The sequence below is a fragment of the Sturnus vulgaris genome, chromosome 13, assembly GCF_052056855.1.
Source record: "Sturnus vulgaris isolate bStuVul1 chromosome 13, bStuVul1.hap1, whole genome shotgun sequence".
Classification (NCBI taxonomy): domain Eukaryota; kingdom Metazoa; phylum Chordata; class Aves; order Passeriformes; family Sturnidae; genus Sturnus; species Sturnus vulgaris.
This window is the reverse complement of record NC_142255.1, coordinates 656,105-679,692: the sequence shown is the minus strand read 5'-3', so window position 1 is coordinate 679,692 and position 23,588 is coordinate 656,105. Positions and strand designations below refer to the sequence as shown.

Below are 23,588 nucleotides of genomic sequence, written 5' to 3'. Positions count from 1 at the left end.
AGCAGCAGGGAATCAGGCTGTTAAACCTCCCTCTGAGGCAGCTGCAAAGGGGCCAAAGCTCTCCAGGTGAGCACCCAAAACCACAGATTCAGCTTGCACTATATAAATTCAGTAACACTGTGGGCAGAGAATAATTGTTCCTGTCTCCCAACTAAAGAAAAAGCAGCCACATGAATTTAATTACTTTCTTTGAGTTTAAGTGAATGGGGACTCCCCATCTCTGGAAGTGCTCAAGAACACACTGGACAGCACCCAGAGCAACTTAGGACAGTCAAGGTGTCCCTGCAGGGGGTAGAATGAGATGGGCTTTAAGGTCCCTTCCAACCCAAACCAATCTGTGATTCTGTGGTTATATGAAAGTAGAAGAGTTAAAAATCAAAGAGATTTACCTGTAAAAACAAATTTTTGTCATACAGCTAAAATGCATCTAGATGAGAGGAACGGCCTGCATTAAGACCAACAAACACAAACCACTCCACTGACATTTCCGCATCCTGTGAATCACTGTAGTCTATATTTTCTGCTAAGATATTCCTCAAGAATCTTCCACTTCTTGAACCACTTGCCTCACATGGTTGATGTAAATTCTCTGTGAACTCAAAAGATAAGATTGTGCACCAGTAAGGGAGAGAGTTACCTACCTTAACATGCTGCATTAGCTGCTGCTTCTGCATATACACCAGCTGACATTGTGGGCACTTAAACACTCCCACTAACAACTTGCTGGTGTTCTGCTGGAAGTGCTCTTGGAGCAGCTTCTTCTTGTTAAAGACCATCTCACAAGAGCATTTGTAGATCACCCTTAAACAATTAAAGAAAGTAAATTCAGTCTCTCTGCCTCAAGAAGACAATGTAAAAAGTCTACTCGTTTCTCAGCAACTCCAAAAGGGATGGACTTCTGAGGAGAGCTGTGCCCTCCATGTATTTTCAACACACACCCACGTGGACAACTGAACCAGTAACTCAACTGGGAAGAACATCAAAATGCCTCAGGCACATACCACAGCTTGCTAAAAATAAGTTTACTTCTATGCGTATGTGTAACTCTGTGTGTGTGAGCACGGACAGATGGGAGCAAACACAAAGCATACCAGCCAGCTACACATGGCTTTCAATCCCACCTTTCCAAAGTTCCACCCTTAAAGCACAGGTTTTTGACATTAGCTCAAGCCTTGGAGAGATAAGCTACAGAGTGGAAAAATCAGGAGGCTTCTCTCTAGTGATTTTTGGGGCCAACACTGCTTGGGATAACTCTCCTCTTCCCTTCGAGTGCCACATACAGCAGTTGTCCTGGAGCCATCTACTAAAAGGTGTAACTGGAGGTCCCGCTGGACAAAGAGGTGGTAATTACGTTCCTTTTATGGATGTTTAGCTCTTGCCTGACCAAAGTCCTCTCCTCCTACCCAGAAGACCGTGTTTGTACCAAGGTGTGCTCTGGTTTGGAACAGACCCCTGCTGGCAGACAAAGCAGCAGATCATCTTATACAAGGACAAAAACCAAAAATAGAGAAAACTGTGAGGGAAAGGGGGAATCCTGGAGCCACCCAGTGAAGGAGAAGAGATAAAGCCAAAACACTTACTGAGTAGTCTTGTGAGGCTCTGTTGAGTGCTGGCTGGCCACATGAGCTATGGTGCTGTCGGCAGACTTGAAGGCCTTCGGGCAAAAAGAACACTTGTGGAAGACTTCACAATGTTTCTCGTGGATGTGCACTTTGAGCATGGCAAGGGTCATGAAGACAACTCCACAATGAATGCACCTGGAGGAGGCATAACAAAGAGCTGAGTTACAGCCACAGCACCACTTCCATCACAGCTGTGGAATGGCACAGATGGAAGGACTAGGCTGTCGTGGGTCACTGATTCAGTCAGTTCAATCTCTTGCATATTAATGTGGAAGAGTCAAGGAGGAATATGATACAGGAATTCTGGGCAGAACTCACAGCTAAACGTTAGCAACAAGCAAACAACATCTATAAAATCTTCAGAGACTAAAACAATCCAAAAAAGAGTAAAGATGTGGTTCAACAGAATGCCAGCCCTATACCTGTGAAAGCCAATTCCCACATAAGGCACAAGTAAAAGTACCTGATGCGATCTCTCTGTGGCAAAAAGCAGCATAAATACCAGTTAGTCCCCAGCACAAAATAAAGAGAAAGAATATCCAGTCGGAAATATTCAGCAATTGCGACTCCATTGAGCTCCAGAAAATCACAACAGCAAGAGCAAAGATACTGAAAACAGCAATAGAAACACCCAAGGAACTGACACAGCTCATTAAAATCATTTAGATACAGGTGCTGCCTAGAAAGTGCTTGTCTGGAAGGGCTGTCTGGGTGCTCAGGGAAGAGAGAGGGAGAAGCAGTAAAGGATTCTTCTTAGCAGCTGAAAACAAGGCCAAGAGGAGAGCAGGGCCACCTCACTGTTCCCAGCCTGCCTCTCCTCCAGACACACACCTGTAACAGGTCTTGCCTAATATTCCCACAAGATGGCAACAATCAGCAGCCTGACTTCATTTAACTTTAACACTCCTCCCCAGATCTGCCTGCTGAGCTCTTAGAGGTGCCATACTCCAACTTACAAGGGCATGTGAGGATGCAGCCACCTGTCCCAAGCACACCAGCCACAGGGTTTGCCATCCCATAGCTGCACCTTTGCTGATCTGGGACTAGAACAGCCTCCCCCAAGGATATTCCATCAAAATGACACCAGTGGAACTCTGCTTAAGCCTGCACTGCATGTACAGATGTTATGCAGGGGAGCCCAGCCTGGCAATGCAGAGACCAACCTTGTATTCGTGGGATATCAGAGATGCACAAGGGATAACCTTCTCACTTTATAAAGAGGTTTTCCCTTGATTTCCCTCCTTTCCCTGAGGGCTGTGTCTGTCCACAGTGCTGTTCAGGGACATGTGCTCAGCACTGCTGGCACAGATGGACCCCAGCTATCGTGCATTGGAGCAGCTCCAAGCCCGTATCAAAAACAAACAAGCTTCTGAAATATCCTTCCCTCTGAACCAGCCTCCCAACAGCGTTTAGGAAACAAGCCCAGGCTTTGAAGTTGCACTTCAAAAGATCATTAGGCAGAAGCCAGCCTGAAAGAGCCAAATCCTCTCCCCCACACTTTTAAGAAAACACAAAATTGCTGTTTTCTTAAATTTTGAGAGGGAAGCAGTGACAGAAGCTGGTGTCACCTTTGGAGAAGCATGAAGACATTCTGCTGGGGTAGTTCTGCCTTCAAGCCTGATTTTCAACCACATGAGACAGGCGGAGAGAGACTTTCTAGTACAGTTATACCAGGAACCAGGTTATTATGGAAGAATAAATTCCCCAAGTATAAATGGAAGAGCAAATACTAATCATGGCAGTAAGGAATGGCTGGGACATCCAGGAATATCTAACGGGCTTCCTCCACAAATACTCCCTGAACTAAAAAGAGATGGTTCTGCCTGATGCTTAAAGTACTTCATTTAGAATGAGGAATGAAACAAGCACTAACTCAGGGTCAAATGATCAGAGGTTAATTTAATTTACAGTAGATGGAAGTCTAAACAACAGCCACGTCGAAATTAAGAATCCCAGTGCCAGAAAGACAAGGTCTGATAAACTATTTAGCTGAACAAAGTGGATAGAGGATGTCAAGGGGTTTGCCATGTAATTCCTGCAAGTTGCAAATCCTGCTATCATCCCCAGCACTGTTGGATCCCTGAGAGTAAGGAGGGTTGGCTAGAAGTCTTGGAAAGCATCCTGTGAGAGGAGCTAACAGCTACAAGATGTTGTCTTAAACCTCAGAACTCTTACTACACCATCACTTTCCAGCCCCTCAATTCTCCAAATGACACCAAGCAGAAAAACGAGTCCCAAATTGGTGGGGACAGCTGGAAGGGACTTGGAAAAAGTGTGAAAGATGACACTTGGAGCCAAGTAGAAAGGAGCATTAAGGACAATCTTGCTGAGTTTCATTTTTAACTGTAGAAGACCATTCTCATTTTCAGTGCAATCACTAGCCATGAACTCAACTCCAAATAAAACAACCATACCCCAAATTTAATTGAAAGCATAGGGATATGAGCAGAAAAGGAGACAGAATAAGGACTTATCACAAAACCAAATCTGTGCTCCAGAAATTCAAGAAAAATAGGGGCCTAAAGAAAAGCAGTGAAACTCAAGGTGATCTCAGGAAGGATTTAAAGAATTCCTCAGCTTTTCAGCTCTGCAAGTAAGAAATGTGAAAGAAAAGAATGAAGTCAGTCCATGACTATAGGGCAGATGCCACAGATAATCTAGATATGGTTCTGCTACCAAAATTATCTCTTCTGTTTTCAACAATGTCAGTGACATCAGCCCTGCAGCAGAGACAGGCAGGATAACAAGGATGGCACAGCCAGACGTTGACCAGTCTAGTGAACTCAGCTTTCACAGATGAGCTTCATGAGATGTAAATTAGAGGAGAAGTTAAAGAAATTCAGCTTTTACAGAAGCCGGGCAAAGCTAAAAAATCCTTAAGTATAATTTGTGAGCTTTGCCTTTGTTTAGATCTTCATTAATGTCCCTGGCACAGACAGTAGGCATCTGCTAATGACATCTGTAGACAGATAGAAGTTCTCGTTGCTGGATTCCCAGCATTCTGAAGTCCCAAGAACTGCACCAACCCAAGTTAATTTTCTGATATCTCCATTTTCATTTTTCCATCTCAGGGAAAACATTTTTTTCCTCCAGCTTTCCTCCTTCCCAGATTAACTCATTTTCAAACAGCCCCAGTGTCACAGCCATTTAATATGTGATGGAATTAATTCTTTGTTGTGGGCTGGGTCTCCTCAAATCAGATCCCACATTAAAAATCCTTATCTGTATATAATTAAACTCGGAATCAGTTTGTTATGTGCCTCTTGTCTTGACAGTTGAAAGAAAAAGCCCTTGAAAACCTCAGTATGATTCAGACCAAACCACACAGCAGAGTTTCCTGAACTTGCAGACATCTTAAAAGAACATCTCCAAGAGCAGAAATTGCCCTGTTTGTTTGAAATCTCAGAGTATTTAATTGCAAGCAAGAAAAAAACCAGAACTTTAAGGAAACTCAAAAGATCACCCAGTCTCATCTCCCAAGCAAATCATCATGTGTTAAGAGCTGTGCTGCAGCTTGGCTGATCTAAATACGCCAAGGAGGGAAGACTCGTAGGGAAGAGTAACATCTTACTAGAGTGAGAAATTTAGTTGGAGAAAAGACATCATACTACATCCAGAACCTTGGGAGCCTTCTCCACCTGACTCAACTCATGAGAAATGTGTGGAGAGTTGCAGTGGCACAGAAGGAAATAATCTATGCCCTTGTTATAAAGGCATACATCCTCAGCCCATTACAACTGACATAAGTATAAATTAAAGACTTATGGAGATTTACAGGATTAAGATCTGCAATCTTTTTGCTGTATCAATCCTGAGACATCCAGCTGCAACATGAATTCAATACAAGAGCTTTTCAGCTCAAAGACACCCCAAAATAATGTCTGCTCTCAGAAACCTCCCTTAAATCCAGTTAGTAATTATTTCCCATTTCAAATGTGTTTTCTCATGCAGAAAACCATGCCAGGCTCCAGCTACATCCACTTTCATTTCTGCTGTAAGTAAGACACAGTTCACAGTCATGGAATGTTTTGGGTTGAAAGGGATTTAAAACTCATCCCATCCACTCCCTACCATGGGCAGGGACACCCTCCATTATACCAGGTTGCTTCAAGCCCTGTTCAACCTGGCCTTGAACACTTCCAGAGATAGGTGTCCTGGTTTCAGACGGAACAGAGTTAATTTCTTCTCAGTAGCTGCTATAGTGATGTGTTTTGGATTCAGAATAACATTGGTAATACACTGATATTTTGTTTTTTGCTAAGTTGTGCTTATCCTAAGTCAAGGACGTTCTTTGTGTGTGTGTGTTTGTCTCCTCCAGTGAGAAGGCACACAAAACAAACTGGGAGGGAGGACAGCCAGGACAGGAACAGCCACAACCTCACAAGCACAACCAAATTGCAGAGCTCTAAATCCCAGCTTCCCAGGGAGCCTGAGCTGCACACACCTGAAGCCAACTTTGCGGGAGTAGTGCAGGCAGTTCTCCTTGACATGGGTCTGGAAGTAGGCGGAGCGGCACACGGCTCCACACTCAGGGCAGCAGTACGGGGACTTGTGAGCGTGGATCCTCTGGTGGGCACAGTAACTGCACTGGTTGGGCAGCATCATCTGGCACACTTGACAGGTCTGATGGAAGAAAGGTTATATTAGTTAGTTGTTCTCTACTTGGGGCTTTTTTCCCCCCAAATTCACCCTAGAAAACTTCCAGGTTTAAAGGAAGAACAGGCATGCTCCTCTAGAAGCAGCATCAACTCCACAAAGCTCTTTAACTAGTCTCCTTATCATCTTTTCCCAACATCTTCCACAGTTAACCATTCCAAATAAAAGTTCCATATTAAAACCGTATCTTCAATAGTTTTTTTCCTTTTTTCCCCCATAAAAAAAAGGGAATGCAAACTCTTTCACCTCTTAGCTCTGATGATGTCCTGAATGCTGAGCACTTTCATTTCCTGACTTGAGGAGAGCCCTTTTCTCAAGAAGCGCCCACGTCACACCCAAATGTCACGAAAAAGGAAAATTATAGCCTGACTCCAAACATTTGCTGCTGAAGGCAGTGCAGTCCTGACGTGCACCTTCCCCATCAAAACCACTGCTGTGTCTCTAGCAAAATTTCTTTGTATCAGATGAAATTTGAACTTTCCAAGACCACAAACAATGTGTTTCCCTTACAGAAACTTCATGATGACTAACAATAATGTAAAGCCTCTTTCTCTCCCTGTTTCATCCATAATGAAATCCATTTTTACACTTACGCTGACTATCAAAACCTCTTTACAGAAGCATAATTTACTTGACATGTAAAGTTTTTATGTGGATGTATCATCCCATTTTCAACAGTCGTCAAACCTCTGCTCCCTTTCACAGACGTCTCAACTCTGTACTCCTTCAAAGCCCAGGAGCAGCTACTTGTCCTCTGTAGGATGCACATTACTGGATGCCTGAGCAGGAGTAGAGCTGGAGCAGATCCCAGCCCACTCAGAGCCCTCCAAGAGCAAAAACTGTCTTCTGACATTTATCATCCCATGCAAAATCACTCCTCTGACTTAACAACAGCACGCAGCTAATTATGGATTATCAAATCAATTAATTTAACTAAATAATTTCTGTGGACTTAACTGCTGGCAGCCAGGGTAGAAACATGGGACAGAAGCCCCTAAATCTGACAAAAATTAATTAACTCCCTTTTCTGTATCATTGCTATTTCATGCAGCACCTCTGTGATGTTCCACTACATAACATCCACCAGGGATCTGTCAAAACCCCTGCAGGTAAGAGAAAGCATCACTTACAATAAAATGACAAACCTGAAAGGTTCATGGGGTTGAAAGGAATAAAAAATTAGCCACTCAAAAGTGAAAACTGCAGAAATTGCCAAATACAGGAAAAGCTTCAATGCAATCTGAGATATGACACAACTTAAGTTTAGGGGAGAAACAGCTTCTCCAGGAAGGAGAGAAATGAGTGGAAAAACCACATGGCAGGACCTCCATGTACACACCCCATGTGCAATTAAAGGAAACTCAAGAACATTTCAAATGCTGCAGAAGTCCTCTAATTTCAGCAAAGACAAACAGTGAAAATGGGCCACGGGAATGGGAAAATGAGAAATAGAAAAACTCCCAGGATCTCTCTGCAAGAAGTTGAGCAGGACCCTTAATTCTCCAATGCACACTCAAATCCCCAGGTAAAAGCAAGAAGTAAGTAATAAGCAGTAAATTCGTAGTGAGTAAGAGCAGTAAGTAATATGTAAAAGCAGTTTAATTGTGGTTAAGACATTCTTTTCTAACTGGATTGAGATTTGCAATGAAAACTTTATCTCCCTGGCATTGTTAAAATGGGACTCTTCTTGTTATGACCTCAACTAGTATGTAAGGCAGAGTCAGCACAACCACAAACTGAAAGTACCTTTGCCCTAGTAATGCAGTGAGAAACACACTCTCCAGATCCTGCCTTGTCAAAGCCAATTCAGTTTTGATTTTAAGTCAGTTTGACTCTTCCTCCTCCACATGTCATACCCACTGCTCCCAAAATCAATCAGCACGTGTTGGAAACCTGAATTTTCACGACGCTGTGTGTTCTTGTCCTAGATCTAAAATATTCCAAAACCACTCTGTATTTGATGAGCTCCACGCCTGGGCACTGCTGTCTGGGGATGTCAGAGAAGCAGCTAGCTCCTGTCACCTCCTGCATTATGTGAAAGGCTCCACAGGGACTAAAACTATGGCAACATAGGGCAGAAAAGTTTGGGGACTGTGAGCAAGAGGCACCAAAATTGTGGTTATTTATTTTACACCTGGCACAAAGCCTGCCAGAAAGTGTAGACACATGATATGGGAATAAAAAGCAAGACTCAGTGAGGATAAGGCTAAATTAATTAATTGCTCCTGCGGACACTATGGAAGGAGCTAGAAGGATTCCTACACTGACACCACACACCACAGGGGGGACATAAATCAGCCCAAGCTTCCAAATGCAGACTGTCTTGTGAAGAGTCAAGACATTGGGCAGTACGTAGACAAAGAAGAGAGATGAGACAAAAATAAGGAAACTCTCATCCTTAAGCAGCATTACTTCTGGACTTGGGAAAAGTTAATGTAGCTTCTCCCTTCTGGCCACATGGAACAATCCAGGCTCCCTAGAGGAGTCAACAACCACATGGGTAAGGAAGATCTAAGCTGCAATAGGTCAGGCTATCTGGATTTCATAAACAGCTTTGCAAAATACTTCACTACAGGATTTTGAGGAAACTAAGGTACCACCACATAGGAGATTGAGTTTACTTGAATAAGTAAGTGGTTAGAAGAAAAGATTAAGCAGTCCTTTGACAGAGCAAGGTCCCCAGGAAATTCTGCTGGCATTTGGGCTCTTCAAAATAACCTCAAAGTATCTGGGAAAGTTACACAGCAAAGATTGATGATCATAGCCCAGTAGCTCAGCATGTTATATATAAGGGCTGACCATGAGGGCTGGCAGCAAAAAGAACATGCAGGGCTGAGGGTAATAAAATGAACCAAGCAAGGAACATACTAGAGCTGAGGAAGGTTCCAGCAATGGAAAAAAAACCATAGCTGGTATCTTCCTGCTCAACCTTTTCTCAACACCTGCAGAAGACACGAGGCCAGACATCCTACCCAGGAGGATTACAGGAGGTTCTGCTCATCCCTTTTGCACCAGGAGCTGCTGCGCTTGTCAGAAGCCAATGTGCGGCCACGCTGGGCTCCCCACCAAATGCTTAGTCTTGGACACAGAGTGGCTCTTCCTTTTGCAGCTCTTCTGTTTCATATGAGAAATTGTAACTTGGTTCCAGATGTCACATTTTTATCTCTCTCCTAGTTTTCCATGACTTTTCAAAGAAGTCTGGCAGTAATTTGAGACATTCATTAGTCAGTTATTTCTAAAACATGTTACCAGAACAGGCTTGAGTTGTGTAACGTCTGTGTTTTTCATATACTCCCATAGCCTACGCTTTAATCAAGAGTTATTTATTACAAATTTTCTTTAATTCTGGTTTGCCTGCCACATTTCATTTGGGCTTTTCTTCCACAAGTCACATTCACACACAGACAAATGCTCAGAAGCTCAGCCATTTTGGAATACTTGAACTGATTCCCATTTTTACTTATTAGCTTCTTCAAAAGGGGAAAAAATTTAAATATTCACTGAGATATAGTGCACATTGAAAAAATATACCACTCAAAAAAAGTTTGTCTGTTAAACCCAACCCTGCAGCCACAGAGGTGTTTGCAAATCAGGGCATTTATGGTAACACACGTTTTTGCCCCAGACAGTGCCTGTGGAAAGGGAATTGGCATGAGCAAAGAAACATTCCAGAAGTTTTAGTCTCTTTGCTGTTCCAGAGTTAAGTGATGGTGATGAAGTCCACATCTACTTAAGAGCTGCCCCAAGACTACGAGGGTTCACCTTGACATGATCATCATGGAGCTTCAGTTATAAACACTTAGGCACCAACCTTATGGCATGGAACCAGGGCTAAACCAGGGCTAGGAAAAAGATTCACAAGCCAAAAAAAAAAAAAATTACTAAGGACTCAAAAGTAAACAGTGATAGGGGAAGAGAAATTGTATTTTCAGATTGTTAATGTTTTAAAGAATGCTTGCCCCTAACACATTCAAACCAAAAATCCCCTGCCAGCTGCAGGGGCAGCCAAGGGATCACAGAGAGAGATTAGCAGGATCTTCTTGCTATTAAAAAAAAATGACCAATTACTACTTAAAGTTAACCTTTAACTTCTCAGTAGCTCTCCCTTACTGGGATCAATGCTAGCAATTTGTATCCCTCAGCAGGGATGCTTTGACTATAGTGGTGCGATGTACTGGCTCTGAGAGGACAGCCGGAACACCTCCATCTCTGCTTCCCTGTGCTCCCCCTTCCTGCATCCTTCCAGGGTGACTGTTTGTGGGCCACACTACAGTCAAGTTCCAGATGCTTGGAGGGCTATTTTTGACTTATTTAAACCATCCAGATTACAGCACTGCTACACAACGTTTTACCAATTTGAGGAGAAGCAGTGGGCAGAGAACTGAATCTGCTGTCACTGTAATAACTGAACTATACTCCTGCCCAGGTTCTCTCTAAATATAAACACACATCATCACATTAACATGTTCAATTAATGGATGAAAAATACCCCTTCGCCAGAAACTGAAGATTATTAATTTGAAGAAGAACAGTCTAGAACCCTAACGTAGAGATTTTATCCTAATTAGCCATATCCAAGGACAACAGCTACTGTTATTTCCTTATAGTTGCCATTTTGTCAGCCTAAGGAGCCCATGCCACTGAGGGAGCCTGCCTGACCTTCAGCCAAAAGACATGATCACGAGACACCCTTTAATCCCAAACTTCTCCCATCCATTCTCTCTTCTACCTTCAGCTTACTCCCACCTTGCATCAATTCACCCTCAGCCTCATTGTTGTATCCCACCTCCTTCCATCGACCTTTTGTATTTGTATCCCTGAACCTCACTAACTCTTCAACACTCCCAAATCCAGTGTCCTCCTCAGAGCTGCACCAAGACCAACTCCTACACACACATCTCAATCATCCCAACACAGCAGGATGCTTAAGCTTCAGTAAGGCAGTCCAATAAAAACTTATCTCTGGAAACAAAGGCTATTAAATAAATGCAAAATGCATTTTTTGTACAGGGAAAAATCTCTGGTTAAAGCATCAGTGTAAATCTGGAAACCTGACAGCTTAGAGAAACAAAGTGGAATTGCAATGGAAAAATCCAGTAGCATCACAGATGTTAGGCAATATTGCATCAAATCAGCTTACTTCTGAATTTGCGAAATCTGTAACTCTTTTATCTTTACGATGTCAGCTGTAATTTCAGGAATTTCAGTTTCCACATCTTTTCTTTTGACCACTGCACCAGGTTTACATGGCAAGGTTTTGGCTGGGAGGGGCTGCAGGGGTGGTCTCTGTGAGAAGACACGGGAAGCTTCCCCCATGTCAGACAGAGCTCTGTGATGGACCTGTCACTGACCAAGACCGAGCCCTTGAGCTACGTTGCTGGGATAACAGGTTAGGAAAAGGTAAAAGATGCTGTGCAGCAGCTGGGAAAGAGGAGTGAGAAGATGTGAGAGTAACAGCCCAGATGCCAGAGCAGGTTCCCCTGCATACTGTGATGAATCAATGGTGATTCAGGTTGTTCCCCTCTAATCCATGGAGGACCACAGTGGATGTGCCCTGAAGGATGCTGCAGCCCATGGAGAGAGCCCTTGCTGAAGCAGGTTTTCTGGCAGGACCTGTGACCCTGTGGGAAGCTCGTGCTCTTCCAGCCTGCTCCTGAAGGACTGCAGCACATGTAAAGGATTCATTCCAGAGGACATCCTGAAGAACTGCAGCCTGTGGAAAGGACTCATGATGAAGCTGTTCATGACAGACTGTCTCCCATGGGAAGGACTCCATGATGGAGCAGCGGAAGAGTGTGAGGAGGAAGGCTGGGTGGGCACTTAGTTCCAACTAGAAATGTTAACTCCCACTTGCTAAAATGATCACGTAGTGGATTAAATGAGTTTTCACATCCACACTTTCAAGTCACCAGTGTGACCCCATATTCTACAAGGGACACATTCCCTCTCTTTTCTTACAGTGGTGACACAAACACCTCTGCTCTTTTGTCCACCCTGAAGGGTTGATTCCTGCCCATCCATGATGATCATCTCACAGCCTTCCAGCTCTGCCTTTCTCTTCGCACCTTGCACCCCAATTTCTTGTCTTCCTGGCCTGTCCTTCCCAGAGAGCCTGTGCCCCTCCATCACAACACTCCAGTCATGCAACACATCTCATCTCTTTCCTGTGATGCCAGCACAACCAGAGTCCTGCACACAGATCACAGAGCATAGAATGGTCTGGGTTGAATGGGACCTTGAAGCTCATCTCATTCCACCTCCTGCCATGGGCAGGGACACTTTCTACTAGACCAGGTTGCTCCAAGCCCTGTCCAATCTGGCCTTGAACCAGGGATGCAGCAGTCACATCTTCCCTGGAATGGAGATTGTGTTTATTCTCCACGATGTTTGTGGCATCATTAGACACTTCAGAGGGCGCCTTCTTCTCACAGCACAATTGAGCAGACCATCACCACTATCTGGGCTCTCATTCTCCTTCCTGCCACCCACAGAGCTCTCCAGTCACAACTCCAGGTTGCCTGGGGCATCATAGATGCCCAGCTGGAAGAAGAATGCAGGAGCAGGACTCTTCCTTTTAGTGCTAGCAGACACCAGCTTCCAGCCCCATTTCCATCCTACCCAGGACAAACACCTCTGTCTCCAGTTGTCCCGTCCTCTTCACTCTCCGGGCCTGCAGTTCACAGCCCTGCTCCTTATCCTCTTCCCTCCAGCTGTTCTCAGTCCTCCAGGGGCTGCAGGACGGCCAGGGCCAGGCATAGGTGGGGAAGGAGGAGAGAGTGGGATTGTGGCCTCATGGCAACGGATCACAAACTGATTTAAGCAAACCATGGAGCTGCACCCTGGCTTTTCTTCCTCACCAGCCTCTCCTCCCTCATCCTGATGCTCTGGTTTGGCCTGGGTGCAGGCTCTGCTATCCTGCCACTCTGTCTTCACTCCCTACCTGGAGCTCCATTTCCCCAACATGCTTTCATCATAACATCTTCCATCCCTTTGCTTCTACAAAATTCAAAGGGAAAATTTCCATCCTCACTAGTACCCAAGGACTGCATTAATCACTCTTGGTTTGGGACAAGGAGAAAACAGTGCTTTAAGGAGCCAAGGGAATTTTTTGCTGATTTTCAACCCTCTTGTTTTCTAAATTAAAACATGAACTTGAAGGGGGAAAGGAAGAGAAAAACAGGAAAAATAAAGCTGCTGCCTTTTTTTGCTGCTGGGAAATTATCAGGGCGGCATGTGGTTCTACTAGCTCCTGGCAAGTTTTATCCAATAAATTATAAAGCATTGATTTAAGACGGGGAAGGAGGAAGAAAAAGAAAAGGCAGCAATAAAATTGCTTTTAAATTACTCATGTAGGTGGTACATAAACAGGACACATCATAACTCATTGAAAATTCTTATTGGACAAAAAAAAAAAAGAGAAAATAACAAGAGAAAAAGTAAGGAGAACAAAAGGTTCAAGAAACTTCAGAGGTCCCGAGTTTGTTTTGTACTTTATTTGAGTTGTTAGCTACCTTGGTGGATTTTTGGTGGTCAATTCAAATAAGAAAGGAAAAGAGAAAGGGATTAAACATCTCTGGTTACCAGTAGATGGACAATTATGCCCACAAGGGTCAAAAGGTACTTTTAATTCTTACACATGTTATTGTGCATGAGTCTCTTCTTGCTAAGAAAATAAATAAGCTCTGTCTCAAAATCAGTTTGTGTCTTTCGTTCTGTTACTTCTGCTGCAAAGCTCTTCCAGAATTCATTCCTCTGATGATTACAGACTGTCCTCTGATTTTCTACATAAATCTATTTCAGTCTGTTCTTGCATCATTATTGCCCCTAAATTTAAAAGCTCCTTTCTATAATGATCACACCAGATACAGGGTGAGAGTGGATACAGAGGACACTCTGAAATGAAAAGCACATCCTAATTGCAGGCACCAGGAGCTGCATGGGCTTTGTTTCTCTCCTGTAATTTGACCCCTGAAAACTGTCTGATGCTGATGAATTGCCTAGAGCAATTCCTGTGAGTACAGGAAGTACTTCTTGTGGGCAGATTTAGTTTCTGGTGGAGGAAAAAAGTGCCACTATACTCACCTTAATCCTTTGTCTGCTTCAGTGCTGAAGGAGACCCACCCTCATTTACCAGGCCTCTGCCAAGCTAAACTCATAAAGGGGTTTTAATTTCCCCTTAAGAGATCATGTTTCCATTCCTGGTCATTCTTCCTTCAGTTTTTTCAGTCTATCCTGATAAACAAAACAATACACTCCTCTCCAGCTCGGTTATTTCTAGCAAGAGGGACACAGCCCTGACTGGTGCTGCAAATTTACATAAGTCTCCTGCACAGTTGTGTCACCTCAGTTATTCAAAGACTTCTCAAGACCAAAAATCCTACCTTTGGTTGCCTTTCATACCACTCCTACTCAGTTTTCAAGGTCATCTAGATCCTCCTGTAAAATACTCTCCATTTTCTATTACTTACTTTGTTAGTTTGGTTCAGCAAAATTTTTAAGACAGTCATCCTCTAAGGTCTCCTTAACACAAATATTAACTCCACAGATACCCAAAACTATCCCTCAGGCGATCTCATAAAACAGCTGATCCCAGTTGCAATTATTTCTGGGAGTTTGCCTGATTCTGCTCCAACCTCACAACCCAATTTCTCCAGTATATTCATTCTTCATGAAGTACTCTAACAACCATCTTGTTGAACATAAAGGAGAAGAGGATAAACTAATTTCTCTATTTTAAAAATAAAGACTAATTTGGCTTAAATTACACCTACTTAAATATCCTTCCCCCTCTTGTCCCCCAAAAATCTTGCCGTAGAACACACCACTGTATCAGACCAAACAGGCCTGAAGTTACATGAAACATCTGGAACCACCTCTTCAACATCTGGACAAGTATAATGCCTACATAGAGCATAGCTTCTGGTTTGAACAAATCCAACCTACCAGCCATTCAAATTCCCATAGTGCTTCCTTCTTGCAGTTCAGTGATAGAAAAGCAGTACATAGGTCCCACTGAGCAACTTAATTCACAAGCTTGAAAAAATTGCAGAATTGGCCCCACTAGTTGCCAAAAAAAGGCAAAGTCATTCTGATCTATTAAGATGACCCATTCAAAACATACATCTAACAAATCCGGTTCTTTATGTTTCTGAAGTGGATGATTCAAGCCTGTATCCTCCCTGCAAGACATGGAAATTCCATGCCACCACAGTATTCAGCTGGGAGGAACTGCATTCATCCTACACATACTCTGTACCAAAATAAACCCTGCTGTACTCTTAGCAACTGCAATCATGTACATGTTTAAAAATACAACGTTAAGGTCAAGCTCTCCATCATTTTTTAAAGGTCTTTCCTTTAGAAAACCACAGCACCTTCTCAGCCACATCATCACTCTCCTCTCTTCCTCTCACTTTCTCCAAATCTCCTCCTTTCCCTGCTGTCCCGACCACATTTCTATCTTTCTTCCTTCCTGCAACAGAACTGTGACCCAGCCATGTCATTCACATTTTGGCCACACCTAGGAAAGTAATTTACCCATTATCCGTCCTATTTATGTGGGATTTACCCACAGCCATGTAGGAATGTAACAGCAGGTATTTCCCAAGACATCATCTGGAAGAAAGGGAAAATCCACCAATCTACTTTCAAGCAGCTCTGGGAAACCTGAAAATGTCTGAGTAATTCACAAGTCATGGTAAGAAATTCCAATTAAAGTGAAAAGTCTTAAGTATCAACACAGGGTAAGTTTTCTCATGGAGCAGAGCCAGCTTAGGCTCTTCCCCCTCTCCAATCCAATCATTCCTGCCTGTTATCACAGGCTGCTCGTCCTTCAGCTTCTGGGTAACTGAAAACATCATACTGAAAAGTAGGTCTCTTTCCTGCTATTTCTTTTCTCCATCAACCCCATTGGATCAGCCCTTCCTTCTTAGCAAGGTGCAGCACCCATGCAGTTTTTGAGTTAAAAGCACCATAGCAGAGCACTTCAAAGCGATCACACTGGATGTGCATCCAGATTTGGTGTCATTCAACAGAAAAACTTCCAAGAACACAGATCAAAAATCACCTGGCTTATTTTCCACAGGTCTCCACCTTCTAGTACAAACCCAGGTGCTGCAGATAAATTGCTTTTACCCTTTCCCTTCAGCTGAAGTTGCTCTTCCCATAATACATTCATCTCCTCTTTCCAAGTATCTGCAATTTTTAGGGACAATCTGGTACCAAGAATCTGAATAGTCACAGATTAAAAGCTTTTGGCCATAATACAAAGGGGATCTGCCCTCCTACTTCTTGAAGCTCCTCAGAAGGCATAAATCAAGCCATGTCTTCATGCAGAAAGCATCAGTACTTCCTAGTTTCTCGGTGGGACATGGCAAAGAGTTTGTGCCTGAATTCTGAGACTGAATAATAAATTTAAAAATGCAAAAATTTTCCAAATTATCAGAGTGTTTTTTGCCATCTTTAAGAAATTATGACAATCACACCCCATACGACCACTTCTAAACCAGCATTTCAAAACAGTCAGATAGACATCAAGTATGGAGGAAGAAATACACAGCATTTGTTCAAAATGCACAAAATTATGGTAAAACTCTAGATAGTCTCTTGAGATATAGGGATGTGGTTCATAGCCAAGTTTGCCCACGACAATTAATACTACTTCTGCATCCTGACAGATTGTCCCACTACTGCAGCGTGCTGTGGATCAAGCACAACAACTGGTGTGGACTGTGGTTTTAATTAAACGTACCAGTATGGAAATCAACACCTTCTGCCCTGTGGACATAGTGGTTTTGAACCACTACCAGGGCACTAACAGATGTTCACTACACGTGTTACATCAATGCCTTCCTCAGCAATGCAATTTCAGAGAATCAGAGAATCCCAGACTGGTTTGAGTTGGAAGGGACCTTGAAGACCATCTTGTTCCACCCCTTGCCATGGGTAGGGACATCTTCCACTGGACCAGGTAGCTCCAAGCCCCATCCAACCTTATCTTGAACATTTATGGCGATGGGGCAGCCACAGCTTCTCACCTCATCACAGGGAAGAATTTCTCTACACTCAATTTCTACCACTGCAACAAAATACAAGTGTCCTGGCACAATTTTGCAGACACTGGAGTTTTTAACTACTTCTATCATATAAGAAATTGCTTGCAAAATCAGTAATCTGATCCTCTCCTGCTTATACCAATATTTCTCTTTTTTTCTGACCAAAACAGAAAGAACAATCCAAGGAATTATATTAATGCAGAGTCGGGGTATCATCTCAAAAAGGGGTGGCCATGTTCTCCTATTCCAGGAGTTTATGATACACATTCCAACAGCTTCACCTACAACCTCCTCACACCATGATTAATAGTATTACATTCATTAATACCCTATATGCAAAACCTTCAGCTTCTCAGACCTTGATACTGCTGGGAGCTACACTGTGTTATTCACGTGAGATGTATGATGTGAGGGTCATCCATACCTTTTCCCTTGGACAGCTCAGAGAGTCAGGGACCCCTATGAGACCACTGAATTTCACCCATCCTTTTACCTCTCAGCCCAGTGACACCAAACACCTGGGCTCTGGTAAAAGGCAGTGGGATGGCTTCCATCAGCTACTGCTAAATCCAGACACACAATTACAGGCATGGGGCACAGATGCTTATTTCCTTTAGAAATGTAACTTTATTGAAACAGATGTTCTGGGAACAGCATGGAGCACCACTGGGCAGCCTGGAGGACAGCAGATACAGTGGAAAAGGAATCCCAGAGCAGTGCATGCATCCTGTGGAGTGTAAAGGGAGGAACTGGTTTCAGGAGCTCAAAAGTTGCCTCTTTTTACAGTGCTTCTCTTCAGAAAAATACTGCAAAAATAATCTCACATCTAGCAGAACTACTTGAAGTGAGAGGCGTAAACTCTATTCTTGGCTAAGTTACAGAATAAATTATTTGATTAAAAGCTAAAAATACTATCTTTAAGGAGCTCTTGAATTGATAATCCCACAACAGAAATAGGAATACATTTTTAATGCCACTGATTAACATTTTAGCTCACTTTGGAGCACTCACTATATCCCTTCTCCTGGAAGTTTTAATGCCAGACTGCTGACATTTCCTAAAAAATAGCTGAATTATATTTAGTTGAAAATTATAGTTGAAAAATAATTTAGGGTGTTGACAGAGCGCAGTGCTCACTTGCCTGCCTCAGGCAAGAAACCTGATTATGTGGTCACATTGCCATTTTTTACAATATCAAAACCATTCAGCCGTAATCTATTTTTTTTCTTGGCTGATGAATTTAAGATTACAAAGCATCTAAATTGGACCACAGCAACCTCAATACTCCTGCAAGCCATTCAAGCAGCACAGGGAGGCTCTAGGGAGTGCAACAGTGTTCTACCACTGTGTCAACAGTGTCAGAACAGTGATTCTGACAGCCACAGCACAGATGTGGTCATCATCCCAAGTGATGGCATGGAGTCCTGGTTTTTGCAGCCCTTGCATTGGAAGCCAGCTGTGCTGGCAGCCAAACCAAGCTGGAAAGCTTTCACCTTGTCCAAAGAGATAAGAAGAAAGGAGTCCTTCTCTTCTTCAACTGCAGGTTGGTTAACACTTAAACAAGACTGACCATATCTTCCAAAATAAAAGCCATAAACAAAGTGTATGGTCCTGGTACACAACAACAATCATCTTCTCTTCATCAGGAGAAACATAAGCTGGAGGTTAATTTAAGGGGATTCCAACCAGGTCCATAAAGGTGGTGGAGACCTGAGCAGGGCAGCACAGGAGGAAGGCAGGAAGCCACTAACAAGGGTCTTTAACCCTGCTAGGCAATCATGGCACCCACTCACCATGATACCATCCAAAGGGCTAAAGTAGCCAGAACCAGCCTTCCACCCCACATACCACAGCAGACCTGTCCAGTACACAGCTGACCTCACCAACAGCAACAATAACACCCGATGTACAATGTGTTACACAGAAGGTTCTGGCACCAGTTCCAGGAAAGGCAACATTAAACTGTGCTAGATCTCTTCCAGCCACGCTTACAGCACAAAAACTTGTTTCAGGTAACGCTGTGCTGATCCTTCCCTACAGCTTTCTTGCACACCTCATCCACTTTTCATCTTCATCACCTTTCTTTGATACTCAAAGATCTCCACAGATCCTTACTATGCTCTTTTTACTGGCAAAGGGTAGAAAGAAGGCAAGCAAACAAAACTAAACACCTCTTCACATGCACATGTCTAGACTCATGTGCATTCCAAATCTTCCCCATATGCAATTTTCAGGCAAAGAGACTCATTTGCCACCACAATGCCTACTTTTCCCCTTGAGGACAATCTCTTTAAACTTTGAGATTTAACTAATAACATTAAAATGACGACTTACCAGTCTCTCATTATCTTCTGAGGTTCTCTGGTAATGAGCTGCTAAAGAAGTGTAATCCTGCTCCTGCTTGTTACACTCCAAACACTTAAGACCATGACGGATTAGCCTCTGTGGGTCTGTGTAGAGAGGCAAAGCTGGTTGAGTGCTCACAGAAATCCCTACCCCGCCTCCTGAAGCAGCACTGGACTTAGGTGGAGGAGAGGACGAGAGCAAAGTCTGAGGAGCTGGAGAGACTGAAGGGCTTGTAGGAGAAGGTAAAAACATTTGGTCTATGGAAATTGGTTTCATAAGCAGCTGAGAACACTGCATGATAAATCCCTTGCTCTTATGATCTCGTGCATGTTTTAGCAAGCTACACTTATTAAAAAAAAGGAGCATAGTTGAACACTGAGTGCACATGACTTCAATGTGAACGCTTCGCCTACTATAATGTTGAGTCAGGCTTTTCTCTAAGGCAAATGAGTCCCCACATTCCAGGCAACAATACCCAGAGGCAGGTAAATTAATACTAGTGTCAGGCGGGGGGCTAAGGTTCGGAGTATATATCGGCACTGGATTGGCACTGTGTAGCACTTTATGGAATGCCTCCATGACAACGGGAGCAGCTTTCTTGACTTGGTGCACCAGTGGCACTGACATCTGTGTCACTTGAGACTGGTTTCGCCTCTGTGCCGATGTCTTCACTGTAACAGAAGCAGCAACACTGTGGGGGACCAAGTTAAGATTTGCCAAGTGTACAGCTTTGGGAAGAAGGCTAGAGGTGGTCATGTTGGACGGCTGCATCATGGTACCCTGCTGCTGCCTCCTGACCCCCACTTTTATGGCACCACTGCCGCAGTTTGGCAGGGGAGACAAGGACACAGAACACGTGCTGTTTGCAATATCCGTTTTCATACTGTCTGAGTAAGGACTCATCATATTTGACAGCTGGATAGCCACAGCAGCCCTGGTTTTGGTTGAATTCTTGCCAGCCTCACTTTCTGTAACTGCACTAGTGTCAGGGGATGGGAAAGATTTGATAAGCTCTTCGGCAGAAGAGGTTTCCGCAGGTGACTCTTCTGAAGATTTGCCCAACTCATCGTTTTCTGGCAAAATTCTAGTTACAGTCCTTTTAATTTCACCGGAAGATGTCTTGATAGTCTTTATTCTAACTTTGGGGATAGCTGGCGGAGAGCCAGCTGCCATGGAAGGAGAGCCTTTCCCACTGCTGTCACTGCACACACTCCGAGGACTCTCCGGTTGCTTGCTAGCCTTCCTCACCACCTCCAAGGGGCTTCGGGGACTCTTTGGCGACTTGGGCATTTTTGGACTTCCCTTCGTCCCGTCTTTAAAAGGACCAGGTTCCTTGGTAAAATTTGGCTGATCGCTTTTTGGAATGCACACAACCTTTTTGGCCTGAAGAGCTACCAACGCTGCCACACAGGACGACAACTTGGAATGAGCTGGCTTTAGCCTCTGCCGAGGTGGTATTGACGAAGACATATTTAGCTCGGGCACCGACCCCTTGCTGTCTCCTAAATTATTGTGAGGGAGGTCTCCAAACACCAAGCTTTCTCCAAGAAAGCTGTTGGTAGCTAACAAATCCTTGCTTGACTCTGCAAACCTCTCCACTGCTCTGTCTTGCTCTTTCCTGCTCATTTCCAGCCTATGCTGCGGCTGGATTTCCATCTTCTGTTCCTTTTTACAGTACTGATCAAACATGCTTAATTCGGGCTCTGGCACCTTCCTAAGATGATCTAGGACTGAAGCCCCTGTTGGTACATATATTGAAGGTGGTGGAAAATAGGGAGTTTGGGCATGTTTGGGTTTATCCCCAATACTGTTCTCTTTGAATGTATCCTCTGGTTCAGGGCTGGAAATGGGGCTAAACTGACTAAATGTTGGCAAAGGCTCTGACTTGGACTCGTCCAGTTTATCAGAGTAACCTCTCGAGCTGTCACCATTAATAAAAGTTGACTCAAACTTGCCATAACTATGGACTAAAGCATGAGCCTCGGCTGGCAGATCAGAGCCACGAAACCCATTGTGTAACAGACCAGTTCCAAGGTGATTCCCCTCCTTTTCTGCCTCAAAAGACTCCTGGCGACTTGTGTTCTTCACTATCACACTCACAACAGGTGCATCAGAGGGAGGCAGAGAGTGGGATAAGGACACGTTCTCATCGACGCACATTCCCGATGCCTTCAGGTGATTCTCACTCTCCTCCCCAGCTGATGGAATGGTCTCCTTAGCATCGAGACTAGTTGGATCAGGGATGTCAAAAGCAGCCAAGAGGTCATCAAAGTCAGGGGTTTTCATGTCCCCCATGATGAAAGCTACAATTAAAAGCACAAAAAAATACTTTGTCAAGTACATTTCTCCCATGGACAAACTTTGTAAGACTCATGTGCATCAACACCTTCTGTGACAAAAATCACAGCTGCCCAAAGCCTGGGATGTGGGCAGAGCTGCTCCTCAGAGGTGCTTGAAGCAGCATGGTGAGAGACAGCAAGCATCCCTTTATCCCAGGATCCCCAAGAACAAAGCTGGTACAAGCACAACGTTTGAAACTACACCCAGCTCATGCAGGGGACATCTTTTCAACCTGCCAGGTGCATCATTAATCCAAAGCCAGCCAGCATCACGAGCCTCAACAGAAGGTACTGAAGTACAGTGGCAGAGGGAGTTTTGTTTGGCTGGGGTTTTTGTAGAGCTAATAGGAGCAATCACTGCTGATTTCTCAACAGGTTGTCATATTTGAAGAACTCAGTCCTTCCTCAAGGAAGAAAGGAAGGAGCAAACAGGTGGCCTGAGAGACACAGACCTGAAAAGTGAGGTGACTCCCTACCCTGAGCAACTTAAATAATAGAAGTCTTCAGTAAATATTTCAATACAACAGTTCCAAGAAGGGTTATTTGAAACAGGGGCAATCCTTAATTAGAATGTGAAGCAAAAATTGCCCAAAGATAGAATAAGGAACTATATCCAAATTGCAAGAAGAAATTGTGTTCCCAGCCAGCTCTTTCTTTCTAAGCTCTTCAGAAATGAAGTGGGGACTTGGAACACTCGACACAGCAACCTACAACAGGAATAATCAAGCGCTGATGGGATGCGTGAAAACTGATAGCACAAAATTACTAGAACATTTGTGTTCACTACTGTCAGGGATACTGGATTTACACTGTTAATCAAAATATTTTCAAGTTGGTACAATATAGACGTCATAAACATTTAATGAGTCATTCTTTTAATATATTTTATTTAAACTCCAAATTTATGTGAACTGGTGTATGCTGCATGTGGGGGAGGGGAAAAAACCAAAATGTGTCAACAGAACTAGCAGGGCACCACTTCCTGCTTGGCAAGGAGCATCCACAGGCAAGGTAAGTCCTGCCACACTCGACTTGGGCTGCAACAATGCTGCTAAAGCCAGCAGCATGCAAGGGAGACCGAGGGGGTGGCAGGATTCCAGGACAACAGGGAAGAACTGCAAAGAGAGGTGCAGGCAGAGAGCAGGACCATGAGACAAGGCAGAAGGAGAGAGAGAAGCCATTTGATGCCTTCTCAAAAGGGGCCTGATTTAAGGCTGTTGTCATTATTGACCATTCAGTTTAGAAGTTTGTCAAGCATCACATTCAAACCAAACGAAGTCAACCCTTCTGGCCAGGCTGCTGGAATGGGGAACAATTCCTGGGCCAGGAGAAATCACTTCAGAATGGAGCACAGGGACAGAGTGGTCTTTGAGCTTTAGCTCAGCTCCAGACAAGTCCCAGAGGTGCTGTTTTGGTTAATCTACTGCAAAACATTCTGCAGAGTTTTATTTGGCTTAAAAGTAGTGTGCTGGGACTGAACTTAAACTAGTTCTTAAATCACAAATATGAAGGTCCAGAGGGCTATGCAATAATTTACAACCATATCCCTCAGGGATTCACAGCTGGGCATG

The 23,588-nt window shown here is 43.7% G+C and overlaps 1 protein-coding gene across 2 annotated transcripts in view; it reads right to left on the bottom strand.

Moving 5' to 3' along the window:
- ZNF592 (zinc finger protein 592) overlaps positions 1–23,588 on the bottom strand; it is a 40,617-nt gene that overhangs the window by 14,865 nt on the left and 2,164 nt on the right. For both annotated transcript variants that reach the window (XM_014890006.2, XM_088172279.1), the window contains exons 2-5: positions 19,667–21,981; positions 6,067–6,245; positions 1,581–1,757; positions 642–801 (exon numbers count right to left, since the gene is read on the bottom strand). In XM_014890006.2, the coding sequence (XP_014745492.1) occupies positions 642–801; positions 1,581–1,757; positions 6,067–6,245; positions 19,667–21,973 (2,823 nt within the window). In that variant the 5' untranslated portion in view covers positions 21,974–21,981. The remainder of the gene's footprint in view (positions 1–641; positions 802–1,580; positions 1,758–6,066; positions 6,246–19,666; positions 21,982–23,588) is intronic.